We start from the raw sequence: 23165 nt of genomic DNA on the forward strand, positions 1-23165 counted from the left end.
TTTTTCGAATTCGCAAACATGTGGCTCTTCTCGTTATTTTGGTTGCCAACCCTTACCCTAAAATGAGGAGAGATTTATTCTGGAAGATACTACTGAACGAGATGAAAATGTGTCTGAAGGAAGGTAATGTTTTACCGATATTACAAAACAGTTTTGTCACAAATAAGTGGCTACATATGGAACGATAAGTCGGATAATACGTTAACTGATGCATAATACCATTGGAACCTCCTTTGCCAGTAGCAAAATATGATAATTGTTTTTTTACCCTTTTATCTGGCAACAAAACTGACACCTTTTTTACAAGGAGTCATGTTTGCATTGACCACAATACCTGCGGCCGGAATGCAAACAAAAAACACAACTCTGATAATGTATGCACTGTCCTTGAAATTGATTGGTACACACCCGAGACTAGGCTCTCAGAAAAGCTGTCTCGGGTGTGTGCCAATCAATTTTAAGGACAGTGCATAAATTATCAGAGTTGTGTTTTTTGTTTGCATTCCGACCGCAGGTATTGTGGTCAATGCAAACATGACTCCTTGTAAAAACGGTGTCAGTTTTGTTGCCAGATAAAAGGGTAAAAAAAAAAATTATCATGATGCATAATACATTGCTCAAAATACGTTGTCAATTAATTAACCACTGTACATCTCCTACAATTAGAAAACCGAATGAACAATTAACAATTCCCCAAAATCAGAATGAGCTTGCATTGAATTACGGTGCAGTTTCATCAAAGCATATTACTCTACTTTATGAAGTAGTTTGACGTTTCTTATTGCACAATGTTACTTTGATTTTAGAATATTATATTATCAAACCTTAAACGTTCTACTTTGCTTCATCTCAGCCGTGTGAAACTGACCAAAGCGATTGCGTTGAGAGTGCGAGGCATGGGAATTAGGCGTAGGAGTGTTTGTCGTCCGATTGGTGCTCGAATGATAATAAAAAAATGACTAAATTGAAATATTACAAGATTGCGATTTTTACAACTATTAAGGGATTTAGACTCTGACTGGTATGGGAATAGTTATAATAGTTAGTTTATGGTTAGGAATAGACCTATGTTAAACACCGATTTTGGGAACTGACTGATTCCAAGATAGTTATTTTTCCGATAGGGAGTGATTTGGTTAAGATTGCATGCTGGGTTTCCAAAGGGCTTTCAATGTTCTCCATAACACTGACATTTTGCACCATTAAGCGTTTTGAAATAGCACACATTGGATTTGTGGAGTATAATATGTTACCATAGTGATAATGATTCTCTATGTTAAAGGCATAAAACCAATTGCCATGCGAGGAAAACCTCCATGATATGAAACAAAACACAATAACATCAAACAAATATATATTTTAAATTATTATTACAATCAGAATAATTTACAGCTCTTTGTTAATCCAGTGTTCACGAAGCCTCCCCCACGTCGTGTCGGTCATGGGGATTGTTTGACCATACTTCACCACGCTGGCTAGCGTGGGTTGGCAAACGGGGTGGGGTGCAGGACCAGTTCAGATATCACCACCGACGTTACCCGTGGCCAGAAATCGAACTCGGGTCGCCGGGTTGATAGCGCAGAGCGCTTGACCATTAGTGCCACCATCCCCTCCCCTGTTTTCGTTTAAGTAAATGTTAAATAAATAGTTCTCAAATGAATGCACTAAAGTTGCAAATTAAGATTTGGGGTTTGGTCTTCACTGTGATTGGCAGCACGCGACGTTAATCAATCTCGAGACGGCGGACGGGTTATCTCTTATGTCACGTGATTTTAAAAGGTGTGCATGCTTCCAACAGGTTCCATGAACATCTCTGATATATAATTTCGCATGAGATCAACAACGCCAAGTTTAACGGAACGTTGTGCGAAACCCAATCAATGTCGAAGTATTTGCAATACTGTGAACATTCTTTTGGAAATAAAACATTCCTTGCAATTAAAATGTTTATGTGCAAATCTCATTCTCTTGTACCGTACAGCTGGATGCCTACCTACCATTGACCTTAATAAACAAGTATTTGTGCTGCTACGGTACTGTATGAATCATCTGCAGTTGATGTGGCGCTAGAAACATTAATACAACCACAGTTATATAATCTTAAAGTGTTGGCAATGCTGCACAAATAAAAAGACAAAAACATTCATCAGTAACACTGTGCCCTTAAAGGCCAAAAAAGGAAGAGACGATGTTTTAGGGTAGTGTTCTTGATGAATGTGTTGAGTTTTTAATCTTAATTCAGGCATTATATGCTTTATTCTCTTTTTGCAGCATACAACAATTGTAAAGTAAAATAAAAATACAAGCAGTAACCATAAAAAGACTTACAAATTTCATGCTTTCAGAATTAAGTCTTTATTAACATAGAATTTACGGTTGCCCATCACATTTATGTGCAGGACTATAGCTTTTTGTTCCATAAACCTTTCAGATCTTAAAAATACTCTCGTTCCTATGCCAGGCGATGGCAGTCTGCGACCGATAAATCAACTGCTGGCGAAAAGCAGCAGTTTCTGTTGCAATGTTCGAGGGAATAATTTATGTGTTTGCAGAAGCTGGTTTCTGCTCACTAGAAAACAGCGTAAGGTGCAGACAATATCTGATGCACACACTGCAAACAGAATGGCTCTGCAAGGAGGAAAGTTTTCCACTTTTCTCCAGCAGTACCGGATCGTGACATGTGATGCAACGTCTTGTTTCACAACAATAAAAAATATAATGATGTTTATTCTAGATTTGACGCTTTCGTGACTGCAGGGATTCATACTCTTAGTTTTAATAAAAAGTAAAATAATAATAAAATCACTTTTATTATTATTTATTTTTATTAATTGCATTTATTACCTACGTGACTTTACCGAAAAAACTAAGAGTACTAAGGATGTTTAGTTTCATATAGCATCGCTCAAGCAAATGTGCGTCTCACAATCGCTGATGAACGACAGAAAAGCTGGAAAGCAGCCAGGCAACGAGCCGGTACGAGCAATTTCCCAACCTCTGCAGACATCTAGATACGAATATGTTTTCAGTCAATTAATGTGAATGTTTATCCATGTGGGAGGAATCCAAAGCACCCAAAGAAAAGCCACGCGTGCGAGTGGGAAAATACTCCATCCGACACAGAAGGGACAGATCATATTTGTCCACACTGTGCTGTACCGCTTTCTCCTGGCGAGTGAGCGTATGGCACTCCGATATGAAAAGACTGCTGGATATGAAAGCCTCCCCACGCCTTGTCAGCCATGGGGGTTGTATGACCGTACTTACTGGACATCTATGAAAAAAAGCTTCACAAGCTCATCGGATTCCTCCAGGAGAGATACAGATTTTGGCTTCACCGCGCTGACCAAGACCAGTTATCATAGAATTCACAGCTGCTGCTGTTAGCCGTGGATGAGAATCAAACTCAGGTTACCGGCCGGGGCTCATATCACAGTGTGATAACCATTGCACAACCCCCAAAATAAAACACTCTTACGATACCTGTTTAAGATGCCATACTCTCTGCTCAGGTTACAGTGTGCGTCATCTTTATTTAACAAAGATGTGATAAAAACCTGTTTCAATAGAGGACCCACAGAAAAATTAATGACATTCAATATTTGAGTACTACACACATATACGTAGTAAACATTGTTTGCATCACGGATTAAATCATTGATATACAGTCCAGGGTATTTCAGCGATGTTGCCACCACATGAGCGTTCGGTAACTTCTAAAGTATAAAAGCTGTCACGGCAAACGCGTTTACCAATAAACGGATCGCACAGCAACGGCGTGATCCAAAACGGTCGTCAGGCCCGGCTTGACGTCAGCCTCGCCACACGCCGGACAGCAGATTGACACTTGAGCAAGAGGTGGCAGTGTGTGCAGAGCTTTGTGGAGAGCAAATCCCCAATCACTGTGCTGTAGTGATGAGCCGTACTTTTTTTTATCTTACTGGAGCCAGCCGGCAAGGCAGAAATACAAAACATGAGCATTTGAGCCAGCGAAATCCCTCACCATATCCCCAAAACCTCTAGTATCTGAGAGGTCTTGGATGCCACGGTTGCAAGATGTTAACTACCTCGCTTGGTATACAGGAGGTTGTGGGTTCGATCCCGACCCTGTGACGCCCTCTAGATATTTGGAGCTTGCAAGTCTCTCTCCCCGTGGTCGTGTGGATTTTTCTCCGAAACGTCGTACTCAAAATTTTAAATGATGTTGATTCACTCTTCAACACATCGGTTGTCGGGTGGTGGAGGGTTATGACACCTTTATAAATAACGCGATCTAACCCAAAAAAAACCTTTAAAAAATGATTGGTCGCGAAAGCCTACGTGTTAAACTTTTCTCCGGGTGTTTGCTTCCAAATTTAGAATCAGGGTGCGTTTAGCGTATTTGGCTGCCATAGATTTCCACGCGATAAGCCACTTCGTTGAGCTATCATTTGTGGCAAGGTCGCTTCTGAAAGAGAGCTATATAGCTTAGCGGGCCTTACCTGGTTAAAAAAGAAAAAGTATATTCGTGTTTTTTGTTTGTTTTAGTTATTTTATTGAAGGTGGAGGGGACAGCAGCTCTTTGTACCAAATGCAGAGTCCCCGTTGGCTACTGCGGTGGTCATGTGCATGCTATGATGATAACAGCTCATAAGCATGCATCAGCACACTCTTCGCCTTCCCCTCACCACAGTGGCATAGATACACAGTGTTGCCCTTTGTGACACCAGCGATGATGAGGTGGCGGTTGTTTTGTCAGACAAACAACAACAGCCGCCTTTTCCAAATAAGTGGCGGTGATGTCAGTAATTTCTGCGATGACATTACTGAGGTTGGAGAAGCATCATCTTGGTGATGTTTTTCCTTTTCCCATAATTGTTTAGATATTATAATTACAAATAACAAAACACAATTGCACCACCAAATGTATTTGCTTAATTGGGAAACAAAAAAAAGAATTGTCGTGGTAGATTCTTACATTATTATAAGCCATAGCATTTTTAAATGATGGTAAATATTATTTAAACACCCTGTGTGATAATTTTGAAGATATAACAATAGCACGGTTATAGCAGCAAAACTGTAAGACTATGTAAGTGGTGGTAATAGGAGGTGGCCACATGTCCCGGGGTCAGGGTACAGGGTTTAGGGTGACAACACAAACAACAACAACAACCGCCATTCACCACTAAGTTGCGGTGACGTCTTCACGGCACCTGTGCCATGCTAGGTGCACTTTGAGGCCACGTGAAGTGTCGAAGGCTCGCTGCTGGCAGGAGGTCACGGGGCAGACCCAGGTGGTGCCATGAGTTGACTGACTGAGATGACTGGCAGATACACCACCTGTGCCAGGCTAGGTGCAGGAGGTCACGGGACAGACCCAGGTGGTGACATGGGTTGACTGAGATGACTGGCAGATGCACCACCTGTGCCAGGCGAGGTGCAGGAGGTCACGGGACAGACCCAGGTGGTGCAATGGGTTGACTGACTGAGATGACTGGCAGATGCACCACCTGTGCCAGGCGAGGTGCGGGAGGTCACGGGACAGACCCAGGTGGTGCCATGGGTTGACTGAGACGGCTGGCAGATGCACTCACTCCACCTGTGCCCCACACTAAGCAAACAACAACAACGGACATCGATTCTCGCGCTTTGCATAGATTAATAAAATCGTTAGTCCACGTGTACTGGGATCACTTTGAATCGTGACGATCGCAGGAATCGCGGGAGTCGAATCGAATTCCCACCGCGGCGATTCTCCATCGCCACGTCCGAGAGCGACTGCCGATTTCCGTGGGCGTCATGAGAGCGGTACGTCCGTAGTGCCTCCCCTCTCTGTCTCTCTCCTTATCTCTCTCACTGCGGCTGTGCTTAACCCGCGGACGTCTTTGTATCTCTCCCTCCTCACCAAGGCGTCGGACGACGACACGGAGGACGTGGCTCTCGAGTTCGGCGACGACGATGAGGGGGCGTCTGGCCGGGCGAGGCGGCGCGTCGGGTGGGTTGCGCGCCCAGGCGAGACGGGGGGGCCCGAGGCGGGCTAGGCCGCGCGTGGGCTTTGCTCGCGCAGTTCGTGGCTTTACGTGGTGGATTTTAAAACTATATATTCTTAGAGACCAGGACCGTCAAACAACTCTCAACTTGAGCGAAGGCGCTCTATCAATGATAAATTAAAACTACAGGGTTGTGTAGCTTTTATTAAACAGTCTCGGAGGGGAACATCTTGCATATGACTGAATCCCACTTTGCATCGCATTAGAGTGCGTTTAGCGGTGTTAGAGACGTCTTATTAGACATTAAACAATCTAAAATATCACCAGCCATGGTCAATCCGCTGCTGGATTAAGGCCTCCCCAAGCCACCGCCATCACTCACGATCCTGCGATGTCACAGCGCTTTTGCGCGTAGGTTGGCTACAATCGGTGGCTTAATGAGCTAATTGAACACTTCATAATATGCCTCAACTATTCACTATTGTATACAGTGCTGTAGTGCGGGTAGTGTTCACTTATGCAGTGGCCTTGGAGAAAGAGTTTCTCGCAGAGGATTGTCAAACAGTACTTTGTGATGTTGCAGTAGTTGTGGAGTTGTATGTATGAACAGTATGTTGAACTTCTTTCGCACCGTACGTTGGGACTTTTTAGAGAGGACCGCCACAGTGCTGATGTAGTGGAATGGTCAAAACATTTGTTTTTCCTTAGTTGTATTACAGACAGGGAATTCGTAAAGACGGGGACAGTTATTATTAACCCAGGGTTAGTTTTCTACCCTAACCCTATCGATGGTTTCCATGTGTTTCAGACACCCATTGGCGACGTTTTTCCACCTATTTTTCCGTGTTTCTGCAATTATCTTTTACTTAATTTGCGAGTGGTTCATCGGCAGTTTCATTGCCAACTTTGTCATCATCATCTTATTTCTTTCCTTCGACTTCTGGACTGTGAAGGTACGAAATACATCTCGCATTTTGATTTGAAATTAAGATCTCTTTCTGTCAAAAAATAATGCAATATGTTGCATAACAAAACATAATTGTAAAATAATATATATTTCACTAGAATGTCACTGGAAGATTGATGGTGGGATTGCGTTGGTGGAACCAGATCGATGAAGATGGAAAGGGCCACTGGGTGTTTGAAGCCAGAAAGGTTTGGTCGCATTTAACATAACCTGAAAACCAGCATTTATACGGCAGCTTTCTTATTTAATAGAGGTTTTGAGCCTTATACTTGGTTCTTTGGGTATAGTCACGTAGAAGGGAAATAATAAAATAGTAAAAATATCAAACAATATTATTTCCCTTCTACGTGACTTTACCGAAAGAACCAAGAATATGAATCCCTGCAGTCACGAAAGCTTTGAATCAAAGTTTTGAGTCTTGTTAAAAATGTCTTGTTATTGTTCATGGTCAGGATTTGATCTTTGAATGTTATGGGTTCACTGGATGGCACATTTTGAGCTCTACCTAAATTGTACATGCCTCATTTACATCATAGTTTGAAGTACACAAGTTGTCATGATGCCCAATGGGAGATGTGTCGGTGTGGAGGAAGGCCAATGTTCGTATTTCAAATATATATTTATTTTAAATATAGACATTGCATTCCATTTTTACATGAACCAAATATTAAGGAATTGATAATCACATAATTAACATGTTCAATGGAAGGGCCACACCTTTTAATTTAGTTTTACACTTTCATGTCGCTGTCCAGTATTTAAATAAGTGAATTGTTTCATTAGGGCCGTTATTTAGTTTGGACGAGTTTCTCAAAACTATACGCTAGCCAATTGCGTAAAACATATGTTTTGTCACTTGTTTTCACATGAAAAGATATGTAGGTGTCAAATGCAGACTGAAATACAGTGTCCATAAAGTTATAATCATATATCGAGTAATTAAATTAAACAGCAGTTTAAATTGCTTGGTTGAACGTTGGGGTTCTGTTGAAAGATAAAGTGTATGATGAAAAACCAAAAGAGCTTGAATATTCAGCAGCATTTAAAACGATTACACATGACATGTTGGCGAACAACTGCAGGAACAGCTGGGACTCATCTCCATGGGATGCTGTGATTAATGCCATAGCAGACATGTGGAGGTTTAAAGAGATGAAACTGATCATAATATATTGACACTACCAGGTGTGTGTGTAGTGTTATTAACCTCGCTTAATCTGCGAATTCTAATCGTTTAATAATGGATGACACCTTTATTTACACTGACTGAGATGGCTGGCAGATGCACCACCTGAGGTATGAAGCAATGTTTGGTTAAAAGTTTAATAATGTTTCGTACCTCGTGTTATTTTTTTCAGGCGTCTTCACGAAACAAACTTAACTCGACAGAAGCAGAAGCCAGAATATTTTGGTTGGGCCTGATCATCACTCCTCTCATCTGGTCCATATTCTTCTTCAGCACACTCTTTTCTCTAAAGCTGAGGTGGATGGTAAGGGTAATGGCTGCATGTTACAAGTTTTACATATACATGCTTTTAAAACAGTGGTGCACTGTCCATACTGAAAATATGGATTTTCAAGTAAAGTTGTGTACAAAAGTTAGCTTTTTACGGTGATGTCTAATACATTCGCATACATTTTATATTTTGTAGATGTATGCCTTGTATTAGTACGTAATATATGCAAATATTTACTGATAAAAATACATTCTTACACCCACAGTATCAACAGAAACGAGTGATAGTTACTGTTGAAACTACAGAAAAAGTGAGAAAATACAAACGGGGTTGTAAAAACATTACAAAAAAATAATACATTAACAAAAAAAATTCCAGATCCTGAATTGTGACAGTTAATCACATTGTCAGTTGGGTAAATCATAATTTAGGCGTTGGGTGTTAGGAATGGTTAGAAACATAAAATGGTTAGAAATATTAAATGTTCTTGTAAAGTAACAAAAACAGGTCACTGCATGCACTTAGAGACATGTGCCTGTGAAAAGTATGTCCCCTGTGCTCTGTTGAGCAAAAATATGGGTCAGCATCTTTACGGGAACATGCATGTTTCATAAGCAATGTATACATTAGTTTTGCATTATTTTTATGCACACGATCATGGCTTGCACGTCTGTTTTTATAGGCATTGGTGATACTTGGAGTGGTCCTACAGGGAGCCAACTTGTATGGCTATGTGCGCTGTAAACTTGGAGGCAAGCGCAATTTGACCACCTTAGCTTCTACATACCTAGGCCAGCAATTTCTACAAAGGGTAAGTCTTGAGATATTTCTCCATCTGCACCTTACAGAGCTACTGAAGCATTTATTAATTATATATGCTTCACTTTTAATACAAAAAAGTATCACACCGACTCCCATAGTAATGTCAGCCCAAATACAGTTGACCCTTTACATTCGTGGGTTTTCTGATTGTGCTTTTCAGTATTTCACGACAAGTTTATCGTCATGGATATTTTAAATTCAAGGGGTTGTATTTTAATTGTTCGCGGCCGTATCTCGCGACTACCCGACAAGAAGTATGTGACGCGTGGGAGCGGCGTGGATCGCTGGAGCGTGATAATTGCCTTGCCCACGCGACGTCACTCTAACCTCTGTCTGCCTCTCTTGACACATTTTATATTCTTTGATATTTGCGCTCTTAACCCTTTCACGTTCCGATGACGTACGTATATGTGTACGTACGTATGTGTACGTCATAGTTTTTTCTTCCGATTCCCTTCCAATGACGTACGCTTGCATCATCAACACGAAACCGGAAGTACAAATAAAATAACTTGCGATACCAAGGTTCCCACAAAGCCAAGCAGGAGGGTATGTGGCACAGTTTGGCGCCAGTTATCATAGTGCGGTTGTGTCGCTACAGTTCTCTGCGGTGAGTACAATGTCGTTAAAAACAAAGGCGCTACTTCTCTCTTAAAGAATATTAATGCTGAGCCGCTTGTGCGTTGTGAGATCAGAGGTGAACGAGACACCCACCCTTCAACTTGCAGTGGTCTCAGAATGGGAAAGGGTTAAATGTTTATATTAATCATGATTAAAGGTAAGTTAAATAAGAATAATACTATACAATATATGTATTAATTGATAGATAATACAGTTTGTATGTTTAAACCTAGTATATGTTAATGCCGCCTAACCCTATTCTCCTCAAGCTTTATTTATTAATCACGGATTTCATATTTTCAAGGAACGTGTCCCCGTGAGTATTAAGGGTGCGTACTGTATTGTATAAATAAACATGTTCAAAAATAACTTAGCTTTTCTGTTGTTAAGAAGCTCTCAATGTTAAGAAAAATTACCTTTACCGAGGCTTCGATTAATAGACTTAAATATCCTGCAGGCATTGGCTTTAGTTGCGTTAACACTGTTGATAAAGCACTAATTGTAAGTCGAGGGCGAGGGGTGATGGTGGAAGGGTGGTCGCTTTCGGCTATATTTGTCTCATTCGAGTTTAATTAGGCTTCAAAGTGTGACTAATTGGCAAGGTGTTAAGGAGGTTAGCTGTGGGCTTGGTGTGACAGTTTAACGAACGCTGCCATATGGTTGGTAGGCCTACACAGTAGGTGTTCGCAAATACCTGCTGTGGAGGATGTACAGAGGCGCGCTGCTGGATGGTATTTTAAAAGTCTGCCTCATCTCTTTCATGGGCACTCGAGGGGGATGAAACGAGGGGGTGATTAGGTGCCACGACTCGGGCACATGCGGAGCTCCAATATTTATATATTCATGTTTATCTTGTGGCACACACGGTTTATGGAAATGCTGCACCTCCGAAAAAACGCGGCTGCTTTGGCCGCCGTGTTAATGGGTGCACCAGTGTTAGTGCCGTTGTCATCTTGGGTGAGTGAGGCTCCTTGTTATTACCCTGCTGTAATTGATAGAATCAAATGTAAAATTAGTCGATTGATTGTCCCGGTGCTTACTGGTTCACTCCAGTCTCACTGGGCCATCGTTCAGTCACCCCTTATGCTTCTATCACCAAATACACAACCGTTGTAACTGACCGACGTTCGGGACCCGTGCTCGACCACCATATTGTAGGGACACGTTCATCTTATACTGGTAGGAACCTCCTGGTTACACCAGCCCACAGGGGATTATTGTGTCCGTCCGTCGTGCATCCAAAAATGGGAGGGGTGGGGAGGGTGGGGAGGGGCTGGGTGGGGAGGGTGGGGCTGGGTGGGGGGTGGGGAGCGTGGGGCTGGGTGGGGAGGGGCTGGGTGTGGCTGGTTGGGGGGTGGGAGGGGTGGGGCTGGGTGGGGAGGGGCTGGTCACCCCGTGGTGCCCTTATAAAACTCAAAGTTTAACCTATTCACGCCGGCTTGTGCCCGCCCTCGCATTCGGCCATATTTGCGGAATACACCAGGCCGCCATTGACCGAGCAACCCAACGTTCCTACCAGCTCCCTCCGCAGGAATGTATTTTCCTCAAAATGCTCGACTTGGGAACGCATTCCCAATAGCTCCCTCCCCAAGTTCCTGTAAAGCCTTGTTCAATTCAAGAAACTCTGACTCTTACTTCATCATCCATGCCTTTAATTACTGATCACATTGCATTATGCGCCCTTCAGATTATTGTGAGGAATTCGTATGCCTTTAATTGAGCTTTCACGCACCCCCATCAATTCTCTAAACTCCTCCATTAGGACAATCACATCCAGCCATCAGTTTTCAGCTTTAAATATCTTCTGAACAGATCGAAATGTTCTTTTGTTCCATCTGGCATAATTGAATTTCTGGGGGTTACTTTGAATTTTGGACTGGAATATATGTCTTACTTCCAGAGGTTAAGGTGTAAGACTCATCAAGACAGAGTTGTGGAGTTTGAATAAGATGTGCAAAATGAAAAATTTTCTTTAAGAAAAGCTGCTAGGTCTTGAAAAACACCGAAGGTGGCACACTCTTTCTGACTGCACATAAGATATTTACGATGAAATATCAATGTTCTTAGAATGACAGCCTCCATGACGGCAGTATTGAAAAACCAATGTTCTGAATACGGATACTTCTGTGGCCCATACAGATTACATGGTACAGAGTGATGACGAGCAGTTGTGAATACCAAATAAGCACCATGACCCATTTATGTCACTACAAAAGTGCAACAGGCCACTGAAGGTGAAAAAAAAATCAATGAAAGGTGTTGGGCATGCCTCGCGGACTGCAACATCATGCATCAAAATGTTCCGGTTACTTAAATGTTTTTTTCAAAAAGCGAAGCTCGTGGGTGTTTGGCAGCGATGTGTGCTGTCAACATTGATGAATGAGGTGTCAAGATAGTCTTCAAAGGCCAACAGTGCAGGCAGAAGTTTACATCGCCCTTCATTGAAATTCTGCCGGTTAGAAGTTTATCCAGTCTACATAGTTGACAGCGCTTGGTGCTGAAATTGAAAGAAATCCATTGAGCAAAGCTTGAAATCTTTTTACTCCCATCCTAGTTCTTTTTAGTGGTTCTAACCCCCAAATGCAAGTCAAACTGGACAACTTCACTCCATTTCCTTGGGGTCTGGTCCCTGGTGGTTGAAGTGCTACTTCAGTCATGCTAAAACCATGGAGTCATACGTGCTGCAGTTCATAGAGCCCCTGTGAACCTTCCTCTTGCTATTAGTTCTATGAAGCCTATACATTCCGCTGACATGGTCCTTCTCTTGAGGCCCCCAAATGAAAATAGACAGCCCATAAGTGAGAGAAAATTTATGCATGATGTTTTACAACACGCTAGATGGCAAGAATCCTTAAAAATCAAAGGAGGAGGATGAAGATGCTTATTCCTCAGCACATTACACAAGACAAATTAACTAAAGATTTATTCCTTAATTTTGGGAACCATTGAATGGTTGTCAGCCCTCCTCCACCCCCATTAAAGAATCAATTTGTGTAGAGGAATAGATGAGGTTTGTTGTGTAGTCTATGCAGCACAATGGATTTACCTTCTGCAAAGACCCGTACACGTGTTCCTTATTTCTCTTGTGTTTGTCAGGTGAACAAGAGCCACTGACAAAAAAGTTTTATCAGCAAAAAAGTGCAGCGGCACTTGAGACAAGATGGTGATTTAATGCCCCTTTGATTTTATCATCTTAAGAATAGAATGAATGTGGCGGTGAACAAAAGCGGTCCTTAGATATTTTTGACATATCTAGTTGTACGTGCGCATTAGAAAATTTGAAAACATGCCCAGTTTCCCAAAGCGCAAAACTTCAATGCAGAATATGCAGCTAAGCGAAATCCCCCCCCCCCCATATCTCTGCCTCGGTGGGCAAATATGCCCTCGCCCATTGCAGATGAGTGGTAAGTTGCGCATATGTGCTAGTCGTGTAGAAATTGTCGACAAGGAGGAATGTTGAGCCCTTGAATGTCCATCGCTGATACACGATGCTTGAGGTATTGTTGTAAAGCACTCCTATCTTTTTAAGGATCACATCCCAGTAGGGGATATCAGAATTTAAATAAAGATCGTAACCATCATTCATGTTGGAATATTACCTGGATGTAACACCACAGGCTTTTAAATTACATTCGTATTACCTACATGTTGTATTACCACACCCACTGGATGACATTCTTTTGCTGAGCAGTTAGTTCATTTGGGTCTGTGCTGAATATGCTTTCACGATCTGGGACGGTCCAAATAGAGTGCAAAATAATTGCAAATGGTGTTCATATACAGCAGTTGGTGACCATAGTGAGTCCGTAACACATTCCTGCGGAGGGAGCTGGTAGGAACATTGGGTTGCTCAGTCAATGGCCAGGGTCAACGACGGCGTGGTGTATTCCACAAATATGGCCGACTGTGAGGGCGGGCACAAGCCGGCGTGAGTAGGTTAAACGTTGAGGTTTATAAGGGCACCACGGGGTGACCAGCCTCTCCCCACCCAGCTCCACCCCTCCCACCCCCCACCCAGCCCCACCCTCCCCAACCTCCCCACCCTCCCCTCTCCACCCAGCCCTACCCCTCCCATTTTTTGATGCACGACAGACGGACACAATAATCCCCTGTGGGCTGGTGGAACCAGGAGGTTCCTACCAGTAAAATTAAGTATCTGGTTTAATTGTGGGTGGTGGCTCAGATCACTACAATTTCAGTGATGCAAACTCGATATTTTGATATGGGCACATGTCCCTTATGAGCCCCACCCAGTTGTATCTGATTAATTCTTAGGGTTCTACTGTTATCAAGATCAGAAAACATGAACATGTTCACTCCAACAATGGCATATACTGCTTTTATCTGCATCTAATTGTAACTGGACATTGAAGTCAATAAGTATAGGAATTTCTGTGAAAATCATGCAATCATTTTTTAAATTGTGTTGCTTGGCTTCTTCAAATGTGTTGCAGCCTGGAGCATTCAAGGCTGACTCTTACTTCAGTGGTGGAAAAAGCTGGTAGTGCATCTGTATTCACACCAGCATATCAAGGTCAAGAGATCAACACGGCCATTGCCGTTTGCCACCAAACCTCGGCTTGCCAGTAATATTAGTAAATTTGATGAGGGCTGAGACAGCGCAAATAGAATTACCCTTCACTGTTGGTTAGACCATGATTAGTGGTTTTTGCCTGTGTGCGCATGTGTACGTGATCTTGTACGTACGTTAAAATCGATCACATTTGTGTGCACGCGTGTGCTGTTGTCCAAATATGGGCACACTACATTTACACGAGACGAAAGGTGAGAGATTTTGACACAACCCATCAGCCCCACGGCCTTACAGGAGTATGTATGTGCACTAGATATAAAGGATTACGCTACAAAAACAATTGCCGCTGCCAAACTCCCATTTGACGAGATGACTGTACTTTACAGTCTTAATGGACGGAACACCGAAAACAAACATCCGAGTGCTTACCTTAAATCCAGTTATCTGTGGAAAATTACAGATAACTGACAGGATTTCAGCGGACAGTTTTTCTTATTTTGAGATGGAATTTAAGGTATTTTACCCCATCTAATTGAGGCTGTAGATACCCAAAGACAATGCCGAGTCTGCATGCAAAGATTGTATTGCACTGGGCTATTTTGTGAAGAAAGTGCATGGTGTGCAGGTGCTGTGTTGCACAGTTCACCGGACATCATAGAAAACAGAAACATCTTGCAGATTAGTTTTTATCCTGGAAAATAATATTTACTGGCCAAGTTGGCCTTGAGAAAAAGTGGTATTGCTCAATTGGCTTACTTGGCAAAAATGCTTCTGAACTTTTTGATCTTAAAAATGGATAACACCTTGTCTCTTCGCGACCTTCCTCATATCTCTAAATTCGCAGATAATTGGAAGTACTTATCGGTGGATAACGAGATGTTATCCACACGCTTTATAACAGCCTGTCACGAATAAATAACGGTTTCGCTAATTCGGATATGGATGGCAAGGGTTTAATGATGATTTACAACTTTAATGAGTGCGGCTTTAACGTTACAGCTTATTCGACGAGCTACGCATGAGAGGAGGCGCCTCGTGTTTTGAATCGATCAGCACATTTTTTGTCAATGGGAAATATTTAATTATATTCCAAATGTGATTGCTTTTTGCGCATAGCCATAATGCTGCGTTGTTAAAAGTAATTGTAAATCTGTAGGTTTTGGGAAGTAAACTAAATGACGGTGTATTCTAAGCATATTGATTAGTTGAGTAATAAAAAAAACGTAATAGTGTGTAGTTATGCAAATTTCTGGGTGTGCTTTGTTTTTCGCTTTAAAGATGGCTGCTGTTGGCGAGTTAGAATCCGAATATTTATTTGCACTGGTCCAGTAGGGGTGGGTAGATGTCCAGTAGGGGTGGGTAACAACGTTACGGCAAGAAACAGTACAAAAACATAGTAATGCAAAGTACAAGAAAGGTAAACAAATCGCCAAAACACAAATAAAACTAAACAATCCCCATCCTACTAGACAAAGCGCACTCAGGTATTAACTTATTGATCAAAAGCGACCTGGCCGCAAATGATGGCTTAACAAAGTGGCTTATGTGGACATTTATAGCAGCAAAATAATCTAAATAGCTTTAACGCACGTTTCTAAATGTGGAGGGAAAAACCGGAGGACCCGGAGAAAAAACTTCCATGCGACCATGAGATGAACGTGCACACTCCAAATCTATAGACGCCAGGGTTGGGATTGAACCCCCCCCCCCCAACCTCCTGCATACCAGACGAGGAAGATGACATCTCACCACCATGGCACCCCTGAAATCGGGGCAGGATTTTCTGACGTTTGCTGGCAACTTGCACGGTCACATGAAGCTGCTTGTATTATAATAGTTGTTTTGCTTCTTCGGACCAATTAAATAAACGTGAATGTGATCACTACAATTCAGTATTGCCGAATTCTCATGTGTTGCTTTACCCCAAAGTAAGACGCAGCATGAAAGTAAAAATGTGGCCATGTGATCGTACTGTGATGTACAAACTAAAACGGTACATTCACACCATTATCACCCGGTTACTGTCACGTGAGATTTTATTTTCCTTATCCAATTTGGAATGCCTCCTTTCATTGAGAAGTCGCGCTAATTGTTGTGGTATACCACCTGGTAATTAGATGAGAAAGTAGATGGTGACTTCACTGCTCCCTCGTGTTATGGAAATGTGGCTGAATAAGCTGCACGTCTAAAATTAACTTCTGTGCAGGAAATATATTCATTGAAAAAAAAACTGGTTATATGGTTGCCTTTTTATTTTCTTTTTTTAAATAAATAGTATTACGGCTAGAAAAGCATGGCAATTCATTTAATGAGCTGAACTGTAGTATGAATGTAGTGTTATATTTTTAACAATCTAATCGTGGCGGGGCTTTGACATGTACGAGGATGAGTCACGTTTCTCGGTTTAAATTCAGCAGCAAAATCTCGCTGTGGAACGTCTTAAACACATGGACTTACCTCCATGGGGATAACACGTTTGATGTATATTATTAAAATACTTGTCTTGAACGTGTGCCTTTTCAATTATTTAAAAAGCGCATGCCATTTCACAAATCGTTTGCGTATGAGTTGTTTGACCATACTTCACCACACCGGTTAGTGTGGGTTGGTGAAGAGAGGCACTCCAGCTTCAGATAGTGCTTACCGTTGATGATAGCTGTGGCCAAGAATGGAACTCTTGTTTGGTTTAGAGCACAATATGCTAACCACTGCATCACCGCTCCATTACTCAACCACATGATTTAACGTGGGATTTTCAGTGATAGGGCAAAGAAGTTGTAGAACATTTGCCGATTGCTGTAAGAGGGTCGTGATTCGAGTCCAGCGGCTGCCTTGGTTCATGCTGCGAGTATGTAAAAAAATGTACCTTTTATTGGTACTGATATATTACATCGCGTTGGTAAAATTAAAATATATGCCATCTTCAGTGGTTTTATGGATCCCATGATGTCATCTAAAAAAAAGAGGCGTGTGTGCCGGCGTTATGGTCCAATTTTTTTTATATTTGCAAAGGACTACATTTGGTAAAACTGCATAGCAACATTGTCCCCTCCTGGCAGTGTATGCTCAAATGTATAAACAAAACACCTCTGAAATCCTTTGTGCTGTAAAACTGGTGCAAATAGCTTGTATACTAATTATTTAGTTTTGTATTGACGTATATATCTTTTATATGTTATAAGTACATACATTTTTTTCTTCACTATATTGACTATTACACTAACCTTGACATGGGCAAGGCTTCATGCCGCGGTGGATTGACAAAGGACTGCAAATTATTAGTACAGTAATCTTTAGGAACTCAAGGCCTGAAACCATTGCATACCTTGACATTTTTTTGGAAGAATGCATCGTCATTCATAAAAGCACATCAGGTGACGTGCAAGGTCAACTTGCTCATTGCAATGAGCGCCTAAAGGTCAGAAATCCAATCAAGGAAAAGGCTAAAAGCAGATGGCGATATGGTAAGCCAGGGCTTTGAAGGGGTGCCGTTGGCTGCAACAGCTAAGAAATCATGCAGAGAGTAGTGCTGACAAGGAGAAGTGACTGCTGTTATCAGTAACAGGCCCATTCTTCCTTTACGTTAACCATGCATCGGGTTAATACGAGGCCCTGCAATGTTCACGTCATACACTCGCAATTAACTATTAGTGGCCCACCGCCTCTCCCAACTATTGCCACTCGGTCCGATCTGTTTCCCTCCCGTCCTCCATCGGTCCACGTGTATTTCCCTGCACATTCACAGGCAAGCAGAGAGTCTCTTGCTAAATGTGGAGTGGAGCTCTCCCACCACATCCAGTAGTTGAAGATGGTGTAGCCGAGCTTCCCGATAGCGGGTGCCTTGTCATCCTCTCCAGATGTCGCTGCTGGATTTAGAGCGAGCCGGATGCAGTGTCCTCTTTTATCCAGACGAGACCGCTGTCGAATGGGAAAATAGCCTCTTCACTCCACGTGTGGCGAGGCGAACAGGCATGGCATGTGGGCAGCAGGTTGCATTGAATGCTGGAGCAGCATTCCCGTTCTGTTCAAACCCAGGCAGATGGCTGCCAGTTTTTTTAACTTGAAACTACGGCGAGCTTCAATGGGAAGTTACCTCCCACCCGATTAACTTCTCCAAGTGATCTTCATTTGCTGTCGAATAAAATATAATTGAATACATGGTCCATCGCTGAAAGGGAAAGTTGCGGGTCTGATTATATGGTTGGTGAAAGGACAAATTCAAGCGGTGTTTCGTGGAAATGGCTTTCCACGATCTGGGTATTTAGCAGGTTTTTTTTCTCTTAAAAACCTGCCAAATTTGTTTATGGCAACACAAGAATAGGGCCATCAATATTTGTGTACTTACAGAAACACAAAGCACTGACCTTTTTCACAGGTGGGAGAGATATAGGTCAGGGTGATATCAATGTTGTGCGTGTCATGAGCACCATGGTGGTACTTGACCTTACGTAAAATCAGCAAGGTTATGGTCCAAGCGCGTATAGACGACGCATCGAATAAAACAGATTCTTACACTTGCGGCACACGCATCCGATTGTGCTTGTGAGAATCAAATATATAGGTGAACGGGGCAAAGAAAACTATCCAAAGGAAAAAATATATAATTAGGGCATAAATAGCAAACGCCACAACACCAGCGGCTGAAGAATTCTCAACGGTAACCGGAGCAGTGGTCGCTCCGGCCATTGGCTTGTCTTACGCGAGGGAGGTTATTCACAACAAATCTGTCCTCGGGTGGATTTAACTCCGCGCGGCTATTTGTTTGCAAAACAGGCCAATTCTTTTCATCGCCGTCTTCCTGCCAGATTTTTTTCTCGCCAGAGGGGGGAACTTGCTGGAAAAATAACTGCCTCTGATGATTCACCCCCTCCTCCTCCTCCCCAAAGTGATTCAATGAATCTTCACGATTACATTCGGGAATAGGTTCGCTCGTGCTCTCGTTTCGATGGACGTTGCTGCGAAATGTTTGTACATTGAGGTGGTAAGAGGCATCTTTATAACTCGTGAAACAATGGCAATTATTTACCAAGGAAAACCTCCTTATGACTTTTTTTTAAGGAAGGTTCTTCATTGGGATGTTTGGTCAGTCACATTTACAAGTATCAGGCTGAGAGACTCAAAGACCCGCACAGGTGGAGTCAAGCAACAGACAATCCAGTGGAGTGGATCAAATCCATCCGTGCTGTACTGCTATTAGGCACCTCACATCCTCGCCGCTGCCTCACCTGTAACACCTGGTATGCACCGATGGTCCCCAAACCCAAACACCAACCAGTGTTGAATCCCCCTCTCCTCAGCTTCTGAGATCGGATGAGGCTGGGCAGTCATTGTGATGTGGTCATGAGCTCAGTTGTACCTTTAAGTTGATGACGCTTTGCTCAATGTTGCTGTATGTACTCTTTTAGTCGGCTCAAGTTGGTTATGAAGTATTTATGATTCAGAATATTGATTAAATGGCGTTGCTTTCATTACGTGACAACCCAATTACGCTCCTGTAGCAACTGAAAACACGTAAAAAAAATCATGGAATATGTATTTTCTCATTAAATAAAGTAATTGAAGTATCATAAAGAGACATTGCGAAAACACCCCCATACTAATTCATCTAAATTATGTTCCTGGTAAATTACCTGCAATTTGCTCCACGCTTAATAACAGAACTGTTGCCATTCTTCATCGAACAATAATTTTCCTTCACTCACTTCAGAATGTGAAATGACAACAAACTCTGTGCTGTGTTACAGGCGTTTGGGAAGACGGCGGACCCAAATGCTGAGAAGTGACATAAGGTGGCCGCACGGTGATTGTGGGAGAATGGTTTGGTGTTACTTGGTGATTGTGGGAGAATGGTGTGGTGTTGCTTTGGGCTTACGAGGGGTCTTGATACTGCGGCTGGCAGCTCCAGTGCTTTGTAAACGTGGGTGTATATTTACGGGTTCAACTGTGGGCATTTCCATAGCTTCATGTAAAGGTGCACTTTAACTTTGTAGAAGCTGTTAAATACATCGACAACTTTAATCAATAAACGCTGTAAGGAATCATCTTTAATCGGAGCGCATTATAAGATAGCAAATTGACTCGATCACAACGTTGGTGTGACAGAATTTCCTTCTGATTTTTATTTAATTGAAACTTAAAACAGATCTGCAAAAATCTGTGGTAATTTAGCAGTTAATCCATGCACCAAATATTGGTGGAATCGCTATATATTCCGACACATCAATCGGGTCTCATCCTACGAATCGTGCAATGAACACTTTTTCACAAACACTTGTGAGAACTTCAATTTTTTTTTCTCATTTGTATTAAAGCCGGGAATCTTGGTGCATTAAAATTTAACATATACCACTTGTCAATCATTTAGAATATTCCGGGGTTTTTTTCTTCTCTTGAATAGAAATGCAATGAGCTACTCAAAATGTATTTGCTTTTTTCTCGTAAATTAAACACGTCAAGATGGGGGCTCTAATCTCCTGGTTGGATTAATAACAATGAAGTGCCATTGACGCAATTTAGAGGTGATACATTCCGAGGGGAAGTATATTATGTTTATTGTTAATGTTTAGGTGCAGGACCATGCTGTTTTTTAAAATTAAATCAAGAGGTACATTACATTATTTGCATTGCATGTAATTTTCAGAAATATCATACTGGCATATCACAGGTTTATTTTCTCTGTAAGTATCCTGTAGAACTCGCCTAGCAGACGTGAACATCAAACACTCGCTCGTGAAACGGCTCAGATTTTGAGAGCCCAAGGTTTTTGGTTTGTTCACCCCCACATATCATTACCTGACCAAGTTGAGATGTGCTTGTTGTTGGCTTAGGAAAACGAAAAAATCTTAACATGTATTTTGAAACTGCGACTGCAGAATCAGAAATAATTTATTGCATCTATGCAACAATTTTTCAAAGACGTGACGATTATAAAATAAACATTTGCATTCTTGTAATTTTGGAATGTTACCATTTGCAATAAACACATTTTCTGTGAGGGGAAAAAAAATCCACGTGTCTTCAACAGCAGCTATCACTGGCTTCGCACACGGTGCAGAGTTCTTGCTTCAGTCGTTATTCATTTTGATGGATGTGCAATATTCCTGAATCTCTGAAAAACAAGACGATAAAAAAGTATTGTCATGCGTTGAGGTTGCACAACACTCAATTATGACATGTGTTCATAACAATGTCCATCGCACCTCTGGTGTTTGTTATTATTTGCTTAATGTTTGGATAAGTACGGCTTTAATATGCTCCAAAAATGTACCAAAGACTTACTCTCATGGCTAATCAACCGAGTATAGAATTAACTTATTCCATCTGTGTTTGGATAATGCAAGTATCCGTCTAGTTTGTAAAAAATAATATTCCATTCAATAGATTTAATACATTTCATGTTGCCAGATTGGTAAATATAATGCACGGGTACATTTTGCACAAAATAATTCAGAGTTGATTACTTAAGTTCTAACGGTCACTTGTAGGTGTTAAAAAATGTCATTGATTTCCTCTTCATCTTTGACGCGAGAATGTTGGTGGAGTGAAGAGACACGTGCCAGCATTTGTTTTATGGCTGGGGAAGTGGCTTCACAATGGGAATGCTATTTATGGCAAAAATCCTTGGGTGTGTGGTGAATGGAAAGAGCTGGCTTGTGTCTTGCTTGCTTTGGCTGCTTTGGTGCAGCTGCAGATCAGAGTGAGAGAGCTGGAAGTCAGCAGAGAGAGGAGGGGGGGGCAGAATGTGTACTGCCCAGAAAAAAATAAAATTTCTTTGCCAAGTAGAAAACAGCTGAAAAAAACACGGGCTGAATACGTTCTAAAAATGTAAAACCCCATGAATATGCATGATGCTTGCAAAATAATGGTGTCCCCATGCTCAAACATGTTGTTTACAGGACTCGTCCCCATAGGTGGCACTGGGGCAGTGGTGTAGCAGTCCCCCATGGGATGACTGTTGATTCAGTGGACCAGTATGGAATTATTAGCAACCTCCTAACTGGATAGAATATCAATATAGAATATCAATAGTGGTCTCAACTGGGAGCACGCTGGTGTACCGACTGAGCTAAATCGTGGCTGGGATATCGTCATCGACCAACATCATCGACAGCCATGATCAATCCACTGTTGGATGGAGGCCTCCCCACATTGTTGCCATCCTGATGATCCACGTGATGACGAGCCGCTTTGCTGCCGTACATAAACTGAACCCAACGCTCTGTTTTCTACGGCCGGCGTCCTCTCTCGGGTGCTTCCCCTACTGGCTGTCATTCCGTCGCCATCAACAAAGTGGTATCATCAAAGAAGTGGGACCAGTTGTTGGATTAATAGAAGCTAAGTGCCTAACACAGAAATTAAATACTTCAATCGTGGGCAGATGCCGCGATCCTTTATATATTAAAAAAAGGAGACGAAACTGATTTCTCATTTAAATTACTCCAGAGCTGTTTGCTTATTAAACACCTACATTAAGTGTTTACGAATATCATAGGGAATAGAAGAACGCACAATTTGGAAGCTGACCAACCAAGCTAGCCAGATCGATATGGAAAACATTTTCTACCATTGATGAAAAACATAATATCAAATAACTCTATGCCTGGCTTTTGTCGACTGAGCCATTTTGATTTATTTAGATAAAAAAAATGTTCTATCTCTTCAAGTACACCTTTAAATGTTGAGTTCTATTACAATAAAGCTGCACACATGTATTTATAACTGCCTATATAAGGCTTAGCAGCAGGCCATAGGAATATTTCGCAAAGTGTAACGCAACATAATCCCAGCTATTT

General features: G+C 41.9%; 2 protein-coding genes across 3 annotated transcripts in view; one reads left to right on the forward strand and one right to left on the reverse strand.

The window, feature by feature from the left end:
• The first annotated feature begins 5691 nt into the window (after window positions 1–5691).
• Window positions 5692–21379, forward strand: LOC144718650 (Golgi apparatus membrane protein TVP23 homolog B-like). 2 transcript variants are annotated; one of them, XM_078594060.1, is made up of 7 exons: window positions 5692–5790; window positions 5892–5977; window positions 6781–6925; window positions 7038–7127; window positions 8298–8429; window positions 9079–9207; window positions 20118–21379. In XM_078594060.1, exons 1-7 carry the CDS (start codon window positions 5782–5784, stop codon window positions 20154–20156), a joined length of 630 nt encoding a protein of 209 aa, XP_078450186.1. In that variant the 5' UTR covers window positions 5692–5781; the 3' UTR covers window positions 20157–21379. The 2 variants fall into 2 exon arrangements, with proteins under 2 accessions (XP_078450186.1, XP_078450185.1); XM_078594059.1 differs by lacking the exon at window positions 20118–21379 and adding an exon at window positions 14294–14474.
• NUBP1 (NUBP iron-sulfur cluster assembly factor 1, cytosolic) overlaps window positions 20464–23165 on the reverse strand; it is a 51661-nt gene continuing 48959 nt past the window's right edge. The window contains exon 11 of the mRNA XM_078594058.1: window positions 20464–21481. Coding sequence (XP_078450184.1) covers window positions 21438–21481 — 44 coding nt within the window. The 3' untranslated portion in view covers window positions 20464–21437. The remainder of the gene's footprint in view (window positions 21482–23165) is intronic.

Source organism: Lampetra planeri, chromosome 5, assembly GCF_965212315.1.
Source record: "Lampetra planeri chromosome 5, kcLamPlan1.2.h2, whole genome shotgun sequence".
In the NCBI taxonomy this organism is placed as follows: Eukaryota; Metazoa; Chordata; class Hyperoartia; order Petromyzontiformes; family Petromyzontidae; genus Lampetra; species Lampetra planeri.